Source organism: Parasteatoda tepidariorum, chromosome 10 (genome assembly GCF_982258835.1).
Source record: "Parasteatoda tepidariorum strain Cologne lab strain chromosome 10, Ptep-v5.0, whole genome shotgun sequence".
Classification (NCBI taxonomy): domain Eukaryota; kingdom Metazoa; phylum Arthropoda; class Arachnida; order Araneae; family Theridiidae; genus Parasteatoda; species Parasteatoda tepidariorum.
The window spans coordinates 9,291,436-9,312,217 of record NC_141764.1 but is presented as its reverse complement, the minus strand read 5'-3'; the positions used below and the strand labels follow the sequence as shown (position 1 = coordinate 9,312,217).

The 20,782-nt window shown below is 28.2% G+C and overlaps 1 protein-coding gene across 2 annotated transcripts in view; it reads right to left on the bottom strand.

Annotated features, from left to right (window-relative positions):
* The window catches only part of Prp3 (pre-mRNA processing factor 3), a 33,457-nt gene that overhangs the window by 7,968 nt on the left and 4,707 nt on the right, over nt 1-20,782 (bottom strand). For both annotated transcript variants that reach the window (XM_087153329.1, XM_087153330.1), the window contains exons 4-15: nt 19,644-19,742; nt 16,222-16,272; nt 15,095-15,255; nt 14,986-15,012; nt 14,747-14,837; nt 13,451-13,548; nt 12,967-13,054; nt 11,714-11,815; nt 5,682-5,740; nt 4,677-4,750; nt 3,534-3,677; nt 2,337-2,436 (exon numbers count right to left, since the gene is read on the bottom strand). In XM_087153329.1, coding sequence (XP_087009455.1) covers nt 2,337-2,436; nt 3,534-3,677; nt 4,677-4,750; nt 5,682-5,740; nt 11,714-11,815; nt 12,967-13,054; nt 13,451-13,548; nt 14,747-14,837; nt 14,986-15,012; nt 15,095-15,255; nt 16,222-16,272; nt 19,644-19,742 — 1,094 coding nt within the window. The remainder of the gene's footprint in view (nt 1-2,336; nt 2,437-3,533; nt 3,678-4,676; nt 4,751-5,681; nt 5,741-11,713; nt 11,816-12,966; nt 13,055-13,450; nt 13,549-14,746; nt 14,838-14,985; nt 15,013-15,094; nt 15,256-16,221; nt 16,273-19,643; nt 19,743-20,782) is intronic.

Below are 20,782 nucleotides of genomic sequence, written 5' to 3'. Positions count from 1 at the left end.
TCCAGAAAATTCAAGTAATAAAAGAAATTAACTGCTTTAAAAAATGTGCAAGTTTAGAAATTAAACCATCTAACAATCAATGAACATTCATAATAAATATCGTAAAATTAAAAAGTAATATTAAAAAAACCTGTACTACCCTTAATGTCAGAATTTGTTCACTTTTTTTCCTTTGTACTTAAAAAATAACAACTGATTGGAGTGAGAGAATTATTTTAAGTAAGAAAGAAATATTCATGCGAATCTTAAAAAAGTTCTTGAAACAGATTAAATAAGTCTCCTACTGGTGGCTGAGTCAGCCAATCTGGTATACTCCCCATACAAGCTATCATCGAAGGCGAAAGAAAAGGAGACCTCTTCATCGAAGCCACCCTCCCTAAAATGCTCTCTTCTTGTTTCCATAGCACCAGACTGCCGCAGACTTTGTGGCGGACAGAGTACCTATCGTAGACAAACAGTACCTTTCGTAGGCCCTAGCATAGCCGTTTTTGGGCCTTCCCCTCCTTCCCCCACTCTTCCCCTCTTTTCAAAATATATGCTAAAATTTTCTTGCATATTTTTTTTTAAACATTTTTATTAATATGGATTTTAATTTACGAATTTGTTTATTGAACTTTATCTGCAATACCGACATACTGCCGATATTGCAGTTGATATCGATACCATTATGATTAGTTCGATCGATAACTATGTAAACACTTCACGTCAACAATACAACAACAAACCAGCAAAGAAAACAGTGAAATTGATAGTGAGATTAATTACAAGAAATATTTATACAGTAGAGAACCAATTATCTGGGATGCTCGGGACCATCGCTATCCCGGATGTCTGAATTTCCCAGTTTTCTGGATCGACCAAAAAGTGTCATTAATCGATGTTTTATCGAACCCGAATTACAAGGAAATTACACAAAAATTTGTCAGAATCTGAGATTAAACTAAAAGCGCAAAATTTGGTGAAAATTTACTCATCCGATTTAGAGAAAAACTTTGTAGATGAATTTTTACTATTTTCAAATTTATATGAACATAAATCTGCACAAGAAATGTTGAAGGCTCAAATTAAAGATAAACTTGTGAATACTTTTCCTAACGTTCACATTGCATTAAGAATATATTTGTCGATTCTTGGATCAAATGCAGAAGGAGAAAGATCTTTCTCCAGATTAAAATTGATAAAAAATTATTTGCGTTCAACAATGAATCAAGATCGTTTGGCATCGCTCGCACTTATGTCTATTGAATACGACATTTTGCGTAGTTTGGAATTCGACAGCATAATACAAGATTTCGTTGAATCCAAAAAAGTAATATATTAGATCATAAGATTCTGCAAAATAATTTATTACCGAAAAATATTATATTTTTATTTGTATCGTTATAATTTTGTGCAAAATACACTTGTTGTTTTTAAAGCTAAATTATTTTTGTCAACAAATTTTTTTCTCCCAAGTTTTTCGTAGGCCCCTGAATTTTGTAGGCCCTAGGCACGTGCCTAGTGTGCCTATAGGTTAATCCGGCCCTGATGTAGTCAAAAAAGCAAATTTTCTGCACTTGTCTTTAAGAAAAAATATGCATAAAAAATGAAATTCTACTTTTTTCTTAACCTGTAGTTCAAAATACACCTGCTATTATTATAAACACTCAGGAAAAATTGTAGACACTTATTTTTAAAAAAAATATGAGGTATCGTGTTTAAGGTGTGAGTAAAATGTGAAAAAAATTTGTGCCGAATCCGCATCCTAATTGCGCAGACCTAGTGTAAAATATCCTAAGAGGTAGACGGATCATGGGTTAGAGTTTCCTTGCCATTCGGCTAACCGTAAGATGTTTTCCTCAACATTTAACGCAAATGCATCAAAAAAGTTATCCACAAAGGCAAATTTGTAATAATAAGTATGTATTAAAAGCAAATAAGTATGTATTGATATATTTTTCTGCAAAAGAGCCGAGTGTTTAATAAAAATTTACAGATCCCATTTCTTTATTCTTTCTTTGAAGGAGTTGATTTTGTGGAATAATTTCAAATTTTGTTAAAGTACCGACTTTATTGCAAAGATATCTGCAAAAGTACAGTTTTTGCCAAGTCAATTTTTTTGAAAGTACGGATAAACAACGGTAAAATCCACCTGTATTAGGCCCTGTAATGCACACATAAAAATGTAAAACTGAAACACAGCAAAAAAGAAATTAAATTTTTTTTTCTCCCTTCTTATTTAAGACTTTGTACTTAAAAACTCTGAATCGATGTAATTAGTAAAATTAAAATTACGCAAAGTTCAATTTTTAGCTTGGAACATTTCAGAGAGAGTGAACAAAATGAATTCTGCTTACTTTTGACGTTTAATCATTTGTTCTCTTACATGAGCTTCTACTTTGGTAGGATCTTGTACAGCTTGATTTCCCAATACTCGCATCAAGTTTGACATTCGCACTAATGGAAGAAAAATACTGCACATCAATTTACAATACCAAATAAATTAGAAAATATTCAAAAACTAAATAAATAAATGTACGCAACTTAATAAATATATGAATTATAGTCGTACATTTGAACGCATGTAAAGTTGTATATCTGGACGCATATAAAATCATATAGCTAGACATCTAATAGTCCTTTGCTGTGTTAAGTTCATCACAAGTGAGATCATTAAAAATACGTAGCTTGGATCAACAGTTATGCAAGTAACAAAATATCTATACTGTAACACCAAAGAGTTTTATGTATAAACTAAACAGGGTGCGTAGTCAAATTTTACAACTAAAAATAAGCTTCTTCAGGATGCATAGCCTAATCTTTCAACAAAGAATAAGCACCTTTTAAGGTTTTAAAAAATATGTATAAGCACTAAATACATTAACAAAATGCAAAATAATTTTCATAGACTTTACATGATCATGATATAATAACCAGTTTCTAACAAAAAGCTCTTTTCTTGATTATATTAGCCATTATAAAATGATCAAGAGATTTTTCGGTTCGACATCAGAGGGTGGAAAACGAAGCCTGAAATTGAAAACATCTTACAAAATGCAGATAGTGAAATAATCTCACCGAACCCAGCTCAGTAGATGCATACGTGGGGACTCACAAGTACTTCATCAAACATGTAAAATGATTGACGCTTTCACACGCTATGGATTGACGTACGCCGAAATGGATTGTGGTTTAATGAATTGTGAAAATATTGAACAGAACAATGTGAAAAGCACACTTTTGCATAAGTGGTGAAAATCAAAATGGTAAAGAAAAAAAATTTAATTTTCGGAAAAGGAAAATTAAGCACTTTTTAAAAACACAAAATGAAAAAAGCACCATAAGGGCTATTAAAAAACGAAAATTAAAAATAAGCACCTTAAGCACTTTTCAAGTGCTAAAAAAATATTTTAAGCACTTTTTTTTTTACAATTGACGGTTTTAATCATCATGTAAAAAAAAACTTTTGACATAGTATATGACAATTGTCAAAACCCCAAAATTTTGGCATAGGGATAATTATTAGCTAATATAAGTATGAAGTATAATCAAACCTTTAGGTTCTGGTGGTGGCTCTAAACCTAATCTGATTTTTTCTTGTTTTTCTTTCCAGGCCTCTCTTCGGTTTTGTCTCCTCAGTTTTTTTCTTTCTTTTTTAGTTAGATATAATGGTATAAATACAGGTTGAGATGTATCACCTATAAAATAAAATTCACAAATTAGAAATTTTGTTCACATTATTAACCACACAAAAGTTTGAATTGTACAGTTAAAAATTGAAAGAATTGTCTACTGTCCTATATTGTTTATAGCTTCTGCATGGCTTATTTATAACCACTTGAAGAAAATGATGACCCTCCCAATATACCATAATTTCATCAAAATATTTTATTAATTATTTCAAATTCATTAAATACATAATTATAAAATCACTTTTTTTAATAAAAGTTATTCTGAAACGGATATGTTGGTAAATATAATTTGTTTAAAAATAAATAATGAAACATGAAATTACTAAGAATTTGCAGTCAGCAAATGATTAGTCACACCATAATACAGATATTTTAAATTTATAGGAATATGTGTTTTGTTATTTTAATAATCGACTAATAATACATATCTGCCAACATAGGTGCAAAATTCAGTAAATTTTACGAAATAATGTAAAATTCAGGATAATTGTTGCAAAATGTATTAAATAGGACAAAGTGAATTTAAAGGATTTTTAAAGTCATTGAAATAGAAAAATTACGATATTTTCCAGTAATGATTAACATTAAATGAACTTCAAATGTTACGTACAATGTTTACTTTTAATTTTGAATAGTAAATGATATTTAATTCCTCAAAGATAGTTAAAATATTTTTCAATTTATTTAAAAAGGGAGTTTTGAATAGAAATAAACTGAATATTTTAAAACCAAAAAAGCATTAAATTGATTTCTGAGGCCTGCTTCATTATGTATTCAAATACTTATAAATATTCAAGCAAGCAATATTCTGTGCAAAAATTCTACTTCAATAAGAATTTATTTGAGAAAACTTACTAAATTTTAGCAAAATATAGTTTTATTCAAATATTTAACGAATGTTGAAATGTATTGTGTTTATAATGAAGATTTGGTAAGAACACGCATTAAATTATAACTATATAATTAAAAAAAATAGTTAAATTTCTTCTAAGTAAATGATCTTACATGGGGACTTCATCTGTATGGGATGTTCAACTAAGGCAGTAACACCTTCCAATTTTGATTCGTCAGCATCATAGCTAAAATTAAAAAAAAAAAAAGCAGCTAGAAATTATGCAAAAAGCATTAGCATAATAATATTGAATTAAAATGCATATATTGTTTAACCACTACCATTAGAGCTTGCTGTTAGTTGCTACTTGTGTCTCATTATCATATTTATAATAATTATAATAAACTTATTTATTGATTTAAACTATTTGAAAATTTTGGTTTGAACCCACTTTTTTCAAATCGGCAAAAAAAAAAAAATTGGAAAATAATTTTTTTATTTTCCGCAAGTTTGAATAAATACAATGTTTTTTGCTTTTCTTTAGCATATTTGCAACATTTGTTGAGCCACACAATTTTAAACTTTTTCCTCTACTGCTCCATAAACGAATGAGCATTCTCCCCAGAGTGTAACAAAGCTTCGGTATCTTTTTTCCCTCAAAGTAAAATTTATTTTAAATGTCGAGGAATTCCAGATCGACTTGTTTTCAGAAAGGGCATTATTAACATGATAAGAATAGCATTTGTGACAGAACCTTTAAAACAAGTACTGATACTGTATACCCTAGGTCCCTTTGCATGCTGATCACAGTGGCCAATGATGATTGGCTTCGGTGTTTTACTGGGAACCATGTCTTTGCGTCATCGGAATAAAAATAACAAATCCAAAGTTATCCAAATTAAACTACAGCAAGAGAGATTGTATTAGTTTTGAAAAAATAAAGTTTGTTAATTCTTTTTTTCCATAAAAAAATATTTTTCAAAACCAGGAAAACATTTGCAAAAATGTATGATAGAAGAAATGCTTCTATCTGTCTAAATATCATAAAGTGTCATAAAGGAATGTGAAGAACATACATCAAGACAATAAATAAAACGTAAGGTGCCGCGTCTTCCAAGGTATGTAATAGCAGGTAGTCTTCAAATGGCAGTAAAGAAAATATGAGAAAAGAAACTTACTTATCACTCTGTAATATATATGAATCCCACCATTCGATGTCAGGTACATCTCCTTCTTTCTAGAAATAAAAACAACTCAACTGAAACAACTCACATCCAATCATTGAAAAACCAGAACTCAGTTAACAGTGTTTGTTGAAGATTTTCATCAAAGAAAGTGAAAAAGTAAAAGCCATAGTTTAAGCCCTTTACTTTAGATGCAAAGCTATAATTTTAAACTCAGTTAGCTATAAAGTAATAACTGGCTAATAATATAACAAATAACTCGAACCATTTGTCTCCAACATTGGTACATCGTCTCACAAACTCGCAAAATTTTAGTTTCTGTCTTCTCCTTGGTAATAATTCTTTCACTACCAAAAATTCCCTTGAGTTTGTTAAAGAAGTTAAAAATCTAAAACCTAATAGTTATTTGATGACCTCATTTGATGTTAAATCACTGTTTACTAATGTTCCGTTGAGGGAACTTTGGAATGCCTAAAAGTTAGACTTTCGGAATATCATTTTTCTAAATATGAGGTTGATGAATATGTTAACCTCACCCGTCTTTGTTTACAACAAAATACTTTCACGTTCCACAACAAATTTTACCGTATGACCAATGGTCTTGCCATGGGTAATCCTTTGAGCCGTATATTTAGTAACATCTATATGCATTATTTTGAAAGTAAACTATTCAAAATCTTAACTTTCCCCTTTTATAAAAGACATGTTGATGACAGTTGTGCTTCGTTAGATGAAAATAATTGTAATTTAGACCAAATTCTTAATGTTATGAACAGCACTGATTCTTGCATTCAGTTCACCTTTACATTAGAGACTGATCAAAAACTTCCTTTCTTAGACGTTCTTGTGACTCGGAATGATAATTGTTTGTTCACTGTTTGAACACTGTTTTTCGTAAACCTTTTGCTGTTTCTCTTCCCCCTCATTACAAATCCTCCCACCCTCTTAACCAAAAACTTGCCTCTTTTCGGTCTTTTGTCTACCGTGCTGTTAATATTTGTTCTAACATTGATTTTCTTGATGCAGAATTACATTACATCAAAGCAATTGCTCATGACAGAGGTTATTCTCCTAACATTATTGATAATGTTTATAAAAACTTAACTAAACAATCGCCTATCGATAAACCTTCCAAAGAATTTTCTAACAATTTAGTAATTTTACCCTATTTTCCTAAAATAAGTCGGCAAGTTGCTAATATCCTAAAGAAGTTTGATTTTAATATTATTTTCAGTCCTATTAATAAAATAAAATTTTCAAATTTCAAACAGCCCATTGACAGTCAAAATAGCTGGGGTATATACCAAATCAATTGCCAATGCGGCCTTTCATATATTGGCCAAACTAAGCGTGCCGTGTTAAGGAACATGAAGCTTATGTCAAAAAACAAGAATTTACACGCACATCTATTGCTCAACATTGTTGGGACTATAATCATAATTTCAATTTTTCTGAAGTCATTCAAAATTGTTGCTCAATTTTTGATTTAGATTTTTACGAGTCTTATCATACTTTCAAAAATTCCTAACTAACCACCTTTTCATTCCTTGCTTCCTATTTGTCGTCATCCATTCACCCTCCCCTGCTATTTGCCGTTGCTCTAAACCCTCTTGTGACGTCACCTTTCTCTATATTTACCCTGTTTTTCTCTCATTTCTTTCTGTTACACTGATGAAGGTTGCCCTTTGAGAATCCGAAACAGCTGTCTGTATTTTATAAATATTTTTGTGCTCTTTAACGTTGTTTGCCTTAAGTTGAAATAACTTGAATGTTTTAAAAGTAAATAACAGCGTGCATAGCCAAATTAGTCAACAAAAAATAAGCACCTTTTAAATCCCTCAAAAACTATTTTTCAGCACTTTGGGGTTGAATTAATTGTGAAAATGTTGAGAACAATGTGAACTGTGACTTTTTGCATTATTCATAGCAAAAATCAACATGGTAAAGGAAAAATCTCATTTGGAAAATGGAAAAATTAAGCACTTTTTAAAAACACCCAATAAAAAAAGCACCTTTAAGGGCTTTTAAAAAACGAAAATAAGCATCTTTAAAGTATTTTTTAAAAACGCTACGCCCCCTGATTAAACTTTATGAAAATAAATGATTAACTGATTTTTATGAGACCAGTTAATGCAGCATTGAAGCCTCAAAGGTTTTCACAAAACTGTGGCTTTTCTTTTTGACATTTTGTGCTATTTTCAGAAATAGTATACTGGCTAAAGTTGACTTAATTCATGAATATCTGTTGAAAAGTGCAAATTAGAATTATTTCATGAGAGCCTTTGAAAAACATCATTAATTTAAGATCCTTCAATAATTTGAAAAGACTAGTTCATGTCTTTCATTCAAGCGATATATCTTTAGCTGCTTATTTTCCACCGTCATCACAACTTGAAATATAGAGCTCATTATGAATGTAGTAATATCTCTAGAGTCTTTTTGAACCTGGGTCTACTCATTGAGGAACTACCACGGCTCTTAAAGGGTACATACTATTAAAGGGTACACAGAAATTTTTGAAATATTTGAAGGTTGTATATATATATTAGCTGTATCCCGTTCTTTGTACAGGGTAGAAAAAAGTAAGTAAGCAATGTCTCAGTACTGAACGACACCACAAAACTGAAAGACATATACAAACACAATTAAACTAAAATAATTCCATTTTTAAATTAATTATTATATTTTGTACTTTTCAGTGGCTTTACATTATTAGATTAAGCAAACACGTTTTTAGTAGTTCAACCCATTGAAATAAATGTATTCAGAATAATTTGGCATGATGCCGTTGCTTAAGGCCAACTTGTGGTAGGCAAAATTTACAACAATCCTACAATTTTTTTTTTTTTTTTTTTTGGTACTAACCCTTTAGAGGGATAATAAAATCCCCATTTTCTCAATATCTATATTAAAGCTTCCCAGTATTGCTGTAGTTTTAATAGGTATCAAGTATATTAATATAATACATTGTACATATATTTATATACAGTAGGGAACCGATTATCCGGAACGATCGGGACCATCGCTATTCCGGATAACTGATTTTTCCGGTTTTCTGAATCGCTACAAAAAGCCGTTTTTTTATTGTTAAACCCAACTAAAAAAATTTTTTTTGTGTGGAAATAATCTTAAAAAGAAGAAAAAACGATGGAGTAATACACTAATGATTATTTCCAAAATGATGGTAAGGTAAACATCTTTCAAAAAAGAAAGAAAAATCCTATGAGGAAAAAAAATTATTTTTTTTTTGAAATGGCGGTAAAATTTATCTAATTTCGTTCCGGTTTTTTGGTTTTCCGGTTTTCTGATTTCCGGATAACGGGTTCTGTACTGTATATGGTACTTATTAGAACTGCATCAATTAGCATAATATTGGTAGCGCTCATAAACAAAATTAAGTAAGCATCATTGGCCTCAATAATAATACAGCAATTTTTTACATTTCTTCTAAATAAATTAGTGCTATTCCTCTATTAATTTTGTTAAATAGTTCTTATAGTATACAGCTTATTTTTTTAAATTTCAGTTAGTACTTATTACCAAAATTTATTAAGCCTCATTAGCACCAATAATTGTTCAGCAATTTTTTACTCTTCTTAAACCGATTAGTACCAATTCTCCATTATTTTTTTTTTAATGCACAACTTATTTGCTATTTCAGTTGGTACATTTTACCAAAATTAGGAAGCCATTAATTTTGATGATGAAGCCATCGATTTTTAGAACATATCATAGATTTTTTATTTTAATTAAAACCTATTACCAAATGCAATTAAGCATCGTTAGCGACATATGACAATTTGTATGCTTCCTCTATACGAATAAGTACTATTTATAAATTAATTTTGCTTTTCAATAAATAACTTATAACTTTTTTACTTCAATTGCAGTTGATTTCAAACTATTTAGTTTTATAAATTAACATTTTAAAAGCATAACTACAAACAAAAGAAATACATGGTTTCATATAACTTTAGAAACACTGATTTGGCGACATAATCTACATATGCTATCATGTTCATGGCATTATTAAGCATATCTGACATAACGAATAAAAAATAATTAAGAACATGCAAAAAGTCTTATTTTTTTAAGAGAGCTATTAGCTAGCATATATCACTAATATTTAATTATTAATGATTTATTTTTGAGCGAATTTTGAGCTCCTTGCATCCGCTGTCTTAATTTCAGTATGATAGAACAAACGGTTCTTAAGTTACAACAGAACAAAACATGTAGGCAAACTCTTAACTTTCTTTTTATTATTATATTACATACATATACAAACCTTCAAATCTTCTTAAAATAATATTTATTTATAATAAGCAGACAAGGGGGATAATATTTTCTATTTGTGTTGATGCTGCTTAAGAAAAAAAGGATTTTCAAATAAATATTGAGATAAAATTAAGTAAAAGATAATCTCAATAGAGGAAGTTTTGTTTTTTTGAAAAACATGTTGTTTGTACCTCACATGTGCTCAGTTGGTCATATAGCATATTTCATAATGCAACATACAAATTTGAGAAATTTATAATTCAAATTAAGGTGTGGATATATTAATTAGGAAAGAAATATTTTAAAAAAGCAAATACATATTTTCCACGCACAATGTCGCAAATATATAGAGGAATAAATCCTTTAAATTTTAAAGCAATCAGCAGCAATGAAGATTTTATTAATATATATCATATTAGCAGATATTATATTAACATCTGTTTAAAGTGTCAAAATTGAAAACCATTTTCTTAAATTTTTTATAAATCAGTTAAATAAAAATTTTAGAATTTGTTTGATTCAATAACTAATATAGTCTATATTAGTAATATACTATATGAAATCTATTAGATTTCAAAAAGTCTACGATACTGATTATGGTTTATAGAAAAAAATATATGTATTAAGTGCTTATAGCCTAAATGTAATATGGTAGCCTTAAAATAAATTTTTTCAAATATTTTAAATAAAAAAAATTATCTTCAATTACTTAACAATATATCTAAAACTAAATTGATAAGCAAATGAAATTTATTTGTTACAAAGTCTATTTAATTTAGAACAAATAAAATGTTTTTTAATTTACAATAGTAGTTTAGTGTTTTATAACAGTATAAAAATTAACAAAAAAAAAGTTTCTTACAACAAAGGTAACAAAATATTTTGTGTGCTATTAAAAATTATATTATTTAAAGCACTCTTATTATTATTAAGAATTCAGTTTAAGCTTGTTTCTGCAATTTGGTATTGGTTTTGCGAAATATAGTTTTTTTTAATACAAAATATTTTTAATTTTATTTTTGCTAAAAAAAAGAAAAGAAGAAACATCCACAGAATTCCAAAGAAGGTTTTTGAATAGCTCTTATTTATGTATCTATTTAAAGGGGAAACAAAAAAAAAAATTTTTTTTTTCTTATATAAATAAAATGTTTTAAGTGAATCTTTTTAAAACTCTCATACCTAATAGAGTATAAAAAGCTTGTCTGTTATATGTTCAGCATAGGAGAAGAATGACCAACTCTGTAAAAAGTCAAAAGTATTAAACAGCACATGAAACGAAGGTTTTATAAAATAAATTTAATTTTTAAAGTCTGCTGCCCAAATATGCTTTCTTACTAATAAAATTTTTAAAAAAATTTTATTTATTAAAAGACATTTATTCTGGAACAAATTTTTAACAACTGGAAATCTTACAATCTCATCTAACGTAATCTGGCAGATAGTAAATTTTTCATTACCGATATGATCAACTTACTTTAAAACAGAAAAAGAAAAAAATTAAAATTGAAGATACAAGTGATCCAATAGTTGATTGTTACTTAAATGAATGGAATTGTACAAAGCCAAAATGGAACTCAAAATTACTGAACACTCACCTGTCTTATAAAAGATGTCATTCAAGTACGGAATAAAAAAAAGTAAGAAGTAACACTAAGAGTACTAAAAAATAATTTAACAAAAAAAAATATATCCTCTTTTCTTTAAAAATTAGAAATACATCAATGAAACAAACAAATTTCAATACTTACATATTCTTTTCGGGGTACAATCAAAGCCAATTTGGTAGCAGAGGAAATTCCTGTCTTACGGGCTGCTTGAGCAATTTCTTCCTGCAATTTCTCTAACTGAGCCTACAAATAAACATATTGAACTTATGAACGAAAGCCATCTTAAAATAAAACAAATAAAAAGTATTAACAATTTCAATAAAATAAAAAAAAATGTAATTCCTGGAAAAAAAAAAAAAGGTTTAACTTGGCGATTTAATGTAGGGTATGATAGGATTTTTTATTTTTAAAGTTTGCCCACTTTTGTTGTTGATTATTTTTAGCAGAAAATGTTAGAGCACAACGTTTTCAAATGCGCAGTGCGAAAAAAAAACCCTAATAACTTTTTATTGCAATTTAAAATATCGTCTACACTAATTAATTAGCATGTTTGAGGTCAAACCCTGGACCCATTAAGATTGAGTCCTAAAAGGTGAAGATCGGATCATTAGATCAAAAGTTATTCAGGGTGGTCTGTCTGGATAAATTTTTTTTCCTTCTTTTTCTCTGTGTACTGTACAACAAAAACATCTTCATATTAACACTTCATTGAATCATGTAGAAATTCACTATTCATGTGCATCAACATCACAGCTGATGATGGCAGGTATATCAAACATGTCATAAACTAAAAACGAAAACCAGTTTAATTTTAAAATACTTAAACTTAGTAATTTGTTAAAATTTGATTTTTTATTACATATAGGTCAATAATTGTCACCCTGTATTATCATATAATATAAATTTAATAAAGTCGTACTTATGTTTTCTTATAATGTTGATAATACCTGTTTGATCGTTTTTGAAACTTGCAGAAGCCCATACCTATCATTTAGAAACTCTACCAATATTTAAAGGAAAAAAATTGAAGCTTTTTTGCTTTGAAAATAAAAACAATAATTCTTGATGGTCACTTAAAGAAATAGTTGCAAAAGCTAAAATTGGGATATCAGTGAAGCCAGCAAAATGAAACCAGTGCAAACATTTGAAAAAGGCCCCCTAAGCCTTTCAAACAATGAGGAAATTTCTGTAAAATAGATGTAAGCATAAAGCATGATGATTTATATGTATACATATGAATAAATAAAACAATATGTGATGTCATATTTAATACATTGCTTTAGTAGAAAATACTATGATTATGTTTTTAAAAAAAGAATCACTAGACTACAAAAATAATACATAAATAATGTGCTTTGATTGGAAAACTCTGAAAAATATCATATTTTACTCACTTTGGTTCTTAATCTCTGTGCCAACTGTTCAAATTTTCCTTTATCATGAAATTTAAAACCTTTTCTGGGTCTTTGAAAATTTTTAGCACTGTTAAAAAAAAGAGAGAGAAAAATATTTATAAGAAAAAAACAGACATGGCAAAAATAAAACAGCATTCAACACTTTTACAAATGTGTTAAAGAATTACGGCATCATTATTTGAAAACAAAGAAAATAAAAATTATAGAAAATCTGTAAAATGTTCATTCATATTAAAACTTATAAAATTGCTTATGAAAAACTAGATTTTAAAAATAACTAGAAATCACACAATAGAATAAGTTTTACAATGATACCACAAAACAATGATAAAAACAAATTATACTATAAAAACGATCAAGTGAAGAAAAGTTATGTTTAAAAATAAATAAAAAAAAAGCTTCTAAGTGAGATAAATAAAGTATTTTAACATAATATATACTTGTAAAAATATAAGATACCTACCTTACTCTGGGATCATAGAACTTCTGCTCAAATAGTTCTTCCATTACTTTCTCATGACTCATTTTGAATTGGGCTCTCTTTTGAGCTCTTATGTTAGCCTAAAAATAAAAAGGTTAATTTCATTATTCATTGGAGTTAATATTAAATATTACTGATAAATTCCAATTCTGAAAATATTACTGATAAATTCCAGGTTAACTGTGAAAAAAAAATTAGTGTTTATGTTTACATAAAAATTTTGTTATTTGCCGTTAACATGCCTAAATATGTGTGCAGCCTATTGTTATTCAACCTGCTATGCAAGTGGCCCTTCACCCCTATAATAACCGAAATAATTGTTACAAGTTACGAATTTTTTGTCCATAATTTATTGTCGGTGCCTCAAACTTATAATCTATCTCACATAAGTTAATGAATTAATAATCTAATTGATTTCTGTTAAGTAGAGGAAAAAAATCACATGCCTATTCTAACATCACAAGAATTTGCTGACTTCTATTCAAGGTTTCACTTTTAAAGTCACCTCTTTCCCCTCAGTTACATGAGAAAAACAAACGTTTGAAAACAATGTCAAAAACGGAAGAGAAAATTTCATAATAGCCAAACTTGGGCTGAAAAATAAACCAAACTTTTTTGTAGTTCAAATGCAAAATCTTTCTGCAAAAATGCTGTCGTGATTGTGCCACAGGGATTTTACGAGGGAAAAGGAACAATTCAAATATAATTTGACTTTATAATAATCTACAATTTGTAATAATTGCAGGAAATAAAAAAGCTAAAACTACTCAAAATCTCTAAAATTAACCCGTAATTTATACACATATGAAAAATATTATTAATAGAATACTGACAGAGGTATAGATCACTAAATAAAAGAGAGAATTTAATAACAAATGTTTTAAATAACACCATCAATTGTAGAGTTTGTTTAGTAGTTTAGACCATTGAATCAGCCTAAAAAATTAAAAGTCATTATAAATGGATCATGAATTGGACACATTGCCCCTCTCTTGTACGTCCAAAGATCCAAGAACACATTCTGACACGCAATATAAACAACCGGGATCACGAATTTCTTACTCTACAGTTTCACATTAGAATGCTGTATTTTATCTTAAAGACATAGGTTTCTATTCAGGTTCTATTTCTATAGTTTTACTTTTTGAAATTACTTTTACCAAGTGTGAAGTAAAATACAGCCACATATGGCTAGAAATTAAACTAACAATAATGAAATACTAAAGACTTAAACATAAACTTTCAAACTTCCACAAACATATACAAAAACAAATTTACTTTTAATGTTGGCATGTGATGAGTCAGGTGAACTTCTTTGCCAGTCATGTCTAAGGTTCGTCCTTCAGAGTCCAAAATCAATGGTGCAGGTCTAAAAAAAAGTTTGAATAAATGTAAAACATCTACTTTATTTTATTTTTACAACAAAACTATTTTATTTTTAGAACAAGACTTTCATTTTTACAATAAGGTATATTCACAAAAAGGTTATTTTACTTTTACAGTAAGGTTTAACTTACTTATGGGTTTTAGAATCATCAGGTTTCCTAAAAAAAAAAAAAAAAAAATATGTGTTACACATTAACTCTAATTAAAAGTAACATTATTCAAATATATGAGATGAGTTACCAGTTGGTGAGCAACGTTGGTTTTGAGCTCAGTTTCGCTTGTATCATCGCAGTTAATTGAGCAATTCTAGCTTTATTCTCAGAAAGAGATGGGGCTTCTGCTGCCGCTGAAGATGAAGCAACAGTAGGTGATTGATTTATAACACCAGTCAGAAGCATTTGCTGCAAAGGAGGGAGAAATATTGAACTTATAAAATAAAAAATGCATCTGTCATCTTCAAATTATAAGAGATGTTACACTAAAATAAACAGCTCTTTTGAAACCAGGTTGAAATCTGAGCTGTTTCATGGCTTTTTCTCAACACTCAAAATTGTAAAAATGATATTTCACACAAAATTGAAATTTGTAAAAATGGCCTATAATACAAGATTTTAAATATGAACAGCAGCAATAATAATGAACATTTTAAATATGAACAGAATTTAAATCAATAGAATTTAAAAGAATAAAAAGTTATAATCCATAGTTTTACATTGTAAAAAAATGCTTAAAATATCAAAAAGAGATTTACGGAACAGAATTAGTGCCTCGTAGACAAAATCAAACCAACTTGAAATTTTTTTTTCTTCCTTTCTCTCTTGCATTAACAACAACTGTGGAAGCTTCAAATTTGTGAGTTGGAATTACATCATTCTTGCTTGATAAGTTTTTTAAAAATTAAAAAATTCTTTTTAGTATTTTATCAAGTTACTGTAGATATTTATTATAAAATATTTTTAATATGAACCTAATTAGTACACATTAAATAATATAAGAAACCAGAAAAAAAACACAACTTAATATTTTGTACAAGTTTCTAATATCAGAAAAATACAAAAGGCTGCTTTTTTCTCTTCTTTATATAATGTTAAATCTATACAAACTATAAGTTTGTATAGACTTAAACACAACCGTTATATTATTTTGCACTGATTTTGATGCTATAATATTAGATTTAATATTTTCTGTTATTTACTCGGACCATTTCTTATTTTAGAATGAGAAAGGGGAACACTTGAATGTTAGTAATTTATAAGCCATTAAATTTACAGAAAATAACATACCAATTTTTCAAACCTTTTGCCATTAAAAATTAAAAATATTTAAATCTCAGAGAAACTCAAGAGTAAAAAAAGCTATAATATTACCTTTTTTCTTTCTTCTATCATTCTTTGTGCATTTGCCATCATTTCTTTAATCTGAAAAATAAATCATTTTATTGATAATGAAAAAGCAAAAATTAAATTGTACATTTCATTGCATAGTTTTACACCTCTGTAGTGTGTAAATAAGTGAAGAAAAAAAAAACTTTTTACTATAATATAAACGACATTTAAAATCTGGCATTTTTTGCGAATGTCAACACAAACACATTTTGGATTTATGACTGTTAATTATGTTGGATTATTTGTTAAATTATGTTTAAAATGTAACATCATTGGTGGTTTTACTCATACAGAAATATGTTGACATTCATTGTGAAGAGTCATAACTGAGGAATATTTAATGTAACAAATTGTTATTACATTAATGTATTGGACTGATAAATTAATGTATTGGACTGATATCAAAGTGACACTCACCAAAGAATGTTCCCTAATTTTTTTACACCAGACCACTCATGCTTCAAAGTAGGCATTTTTTAAAATTTTTTTTTTTTTTAAATATTTAAATCAGATTTGTTCTTTTTACACATTTACCAATCGAAGAGCTAAAAAAACTTATTAGTAATGCTTATTATTTGGAAACAATCTAAGCAAAGTACTTACCTTAAAATACCGAACAAGGCCCCGATTTAATTAAACCCCCACCCATACATTTTGTGCGAATTTTTATCAGCAATCTAGACCGAAAAAGACCACATTTATACAGAGTTAGATTATATAGAGGCACATGTACACACCGTTCTCAGATACACCTGTGGAAATTCTTAAATTTTGTGGATACTTCATTAAAATTAACAGTCCACATGATTTAAAAAATCAAATTGAGATGAATAGCTTAATTTTGTTGTCAATAACTTCAACCTTAGTGTTTCTCAGATAAGAAAGTTTATCAAAAAATGCATCCAATGGGGAAAAATAAGCCAAAAGAAGGTTTTATTGTCAATATCTCAAGAGTTTTAAAAAGATGCATATTTTTCTTTCTTTATCAGATCAGAGAGTAGGAGGCCATAGCTTTGGTGGTTATGAGGGAGATTTGCTAACCTATAATATGTGTCGTATGATCCACAAGTAGTAAATATGTTGTAAATTTCCAAAAAATGTTAAATTATAAGTATTTATCCAAAAAATACTTTATCGACTATTTGGCAAAAATTCCTTACATAGTCAATTTTCTTGCACTTTTTTTAAATTTTAACAATTTCGAATGCTTTAATAATAAATAAAACTCTGCTGAATCTTTATTTATTTTCCTTCTTTTCCAAAATTTACATTTATCATACATGCAACAATATCTTCATGTTGTCACTAAAATATTGTAATTGTTGCAATGAAGTTTTATATTACTATACTCTAGAGCATTGATTCTCAACCTTTTTTTTGTCGCTGCACACTTTTAAGGATTTCGAAATTTGACGGCACAAAATGAAAAAAATTATTTTATAAGTTGTTTACTTACCCATAATACACTGTGTTAAATAATTTGTGATAATAATTTTGAATGTGAAATAAATAATATGTAATACAAAAGCACGTCTATTAAGAGATTAATTATCTCTTTCGACTAATTTTTTATTAGTTTGTAAGTTATTTTTTTGCTAGTTATTGATTGTTAGCTTATTTTCTACAGTTATTAACTGTTAGTTTTTAAACATTGTTATTTATGTTGTGATTTCTTGTTAACTAGTTTTTTGCTAATTATTAATTGTTAGCTTATTTTTTTGTTAGCTATCCTTTGTTAATTTGCTTTTATAACTATTAATTGCATAGCTTACTTTAATGATTAGCTTTTATTTCCGTTTGAAAGTTAATATTTAGCTTTTTTTCTTTTGTAAATTAATAATTTTAATAGTCATTAAATTTTATACTTATTTCAACATTTTTTAAAATTGCCAAAGACAATTTAAACGCTTCCTTCTGTTATCATTGTTGTATTCAGCTTTAATAATTCAGTCGTAAGCCATAATAAGTTCTCCAAAGGTTTATTTAAAGGTAGGCTGGTAGTTATTACAGTTCACATCCCCACTCCACAAGGGAGGGGGTGTGGATAAAACAGAGCTCATTCTAGGCAGAAAAAAGGACAGGGTGCTAAAGTTTAAAAAAAGGGCATTGTTATTCTAAAAAGGCAATAATTTCACGTTCTATTAAAAACACGAAGTCTTTACACGTTCTATTAAAAAACATTGTCAATTAGTAAAAGAATTATTTTTTTTTTACTTAACTAAAAGTAGCAAAGCAATCATTAATTACTTATTTTCATTAATAAATTAACATATATATAGAGTTAATGAGCTAATTAGCTTAGTAATTTATTTAAAATGCATGCATATATTAATAAAATAATAAATGCATGTTTTTAAGTGTCTGTAGTTATGATTAAATAATTAAAATGATTAATAATAATTATGATTTAATGATAGTGGAAGTAACTGCAAAATTTCAAAGACAAGTGCAACAATGGGTTGTGATGGCTATTTTTCCTTTCCCATATAAAACTATGTATTGACAGCAATGACAAACTAAACAAAAAGAGTTAAAAATAACAGTTCATGAAATCCATTGTAGAGTTTGGGGAAAAAGTAAAGAAGGGTTGAGGAAGGAGAGGGCAAAAAGGGTATGGAGTCTATTACATAAGGGCACTAATTTACTTCGGGGGCACTAATTTACACTTCGGGGGCACTAATTACATAAGGGCACTAATTTACTTACTTAATTTACTAATTTACACTAATTTACTTTTGACTAAAAGGGCAGCAGGGTGCTGCGCCCTGTTTACCCTGCCAAGAATGAGCTCTGGATAAAACTCCGGATGGTTGCGGCAGATCTTTTATGGAACATGTTATTCAGCAAGAGACATGCGAAAACCACCAGTCCTGCATTAAACACTAACAGAGCATGATGTAAACAGGTTCCAGTCGTACATACCTTGTAACTCTACATATTATGGAAAATCATTTAATGCTTCCTAATATGGAAGTCAAAGAAGGAGAAGATTCTAAAAATAACTCCTCCTTTGAAATATAAATCTAATTATAATTTAATGGTATGTTTTCAGCCTTGAAGTCCCAAAATAGAATTTCTACACCTATTCTTTACCAAAGACATTTAAAATGAAAACGAAAGAGTTTAAATGTTGTTATTAATACAAAAGTATTTATAATTTTTGTATTACATATACATACTTTTCTTTAATTTAAAATTTACTCATGATAAAAAAAAGCGTCATAAGTTTTTTTGGATCATTTCTAATATTTGGCGGCACACAAAAGTGCCGCAGCACATTGGTTGAGAATCTCTGCTCTAGAGTCTGAGAAAAAAAGGTTAAAAATTATTTTATAAGATGGCCCAAAACTTCAGCTTACTAACAAGTTATATAAGACAGTATCAAGTAATCTAATAAACTGTACCTGTAAGGTGGTTAATTCTCCTGGACTAGGCTGACCTGCGACAGGAAGGTTAGGATGGTCCTCCACTTTAAACTTCTTACTGTTAGAAACATCTTCATCCTAGAAATCATCAAATTCATTCTAATTAAACATTTTACTGTTCAAAAACCTAATAAAATATTGTTATAATGAGCATTACTTAGATTTAAAAATTAATTTTTCAACAACTTCTGGAAAATTTCTATTCTTTTTAGAAGCCAATTTTGCAAGGTTCATCATTTTTCTTTCACAGATTAATTTGATTAAAATCAGATTTTTTAAAGATACTTTGAGATTTTAGTTTATAATTAATGAAATTTCATAAATATAATTGAATTATAATTTAAAATTACTAAAAATAAATAACAGTACATTTCAAACCATATAACTGCATTAAAACAGTGATACATAAGGTAACCAAATGAATGATTCAAATTTATCAAAAAGGTAATGGCAATGTCTCATTATTAACTACAGTGGAAAGTCCTGCATCTGTATTCAGCGAAACTTCCGCAAGTTGGGATAGATTTTTCCATATAATATAGACGTAACATAACCAAAGTCTTATAAAAAGGAAGAAAAATAAAAAAAAACGATAAACATACTATTTCAGTCAGCAACATTTTATTATTATGATATCATATAAAAATGTTTGAAAAAAAAAAAAAAAAGGATCATTCAAAAGATTGAAAAATTCCAGTCATTGAAGTTGAATAGATAGGGGAGAAAAGTGCTCTCCCCATGTGAAGGGAGAAAAAATGAGATCTTTATGTCAAAAAAAGGTAGTGAAATAACAAATTCTAATTTTCTTTTAGCTAGAAAGAATCTATGGTTCTATGATCAACCGTTGTCAAACTATAAGAAACAGCATGTCGCTTTTGCTTTTCACCTCTATAAATTTTCAGATTTTCAGAATATAATCTCATGAGAGTTGTAATTTATTACTTCAAACTAAGCACTAAAGTAATTTTGTGGATTGAAACTTATTGACACAACAATAAATTTCTAAATTTTGAAAAATCAATACAAATTTGATTGCCTTACATTAAAATGCATAGTAAATCTGAATGGGATCTTTTAAATTTTTTTATTTAATTAAATCTATAAATCCTGCTATTTGT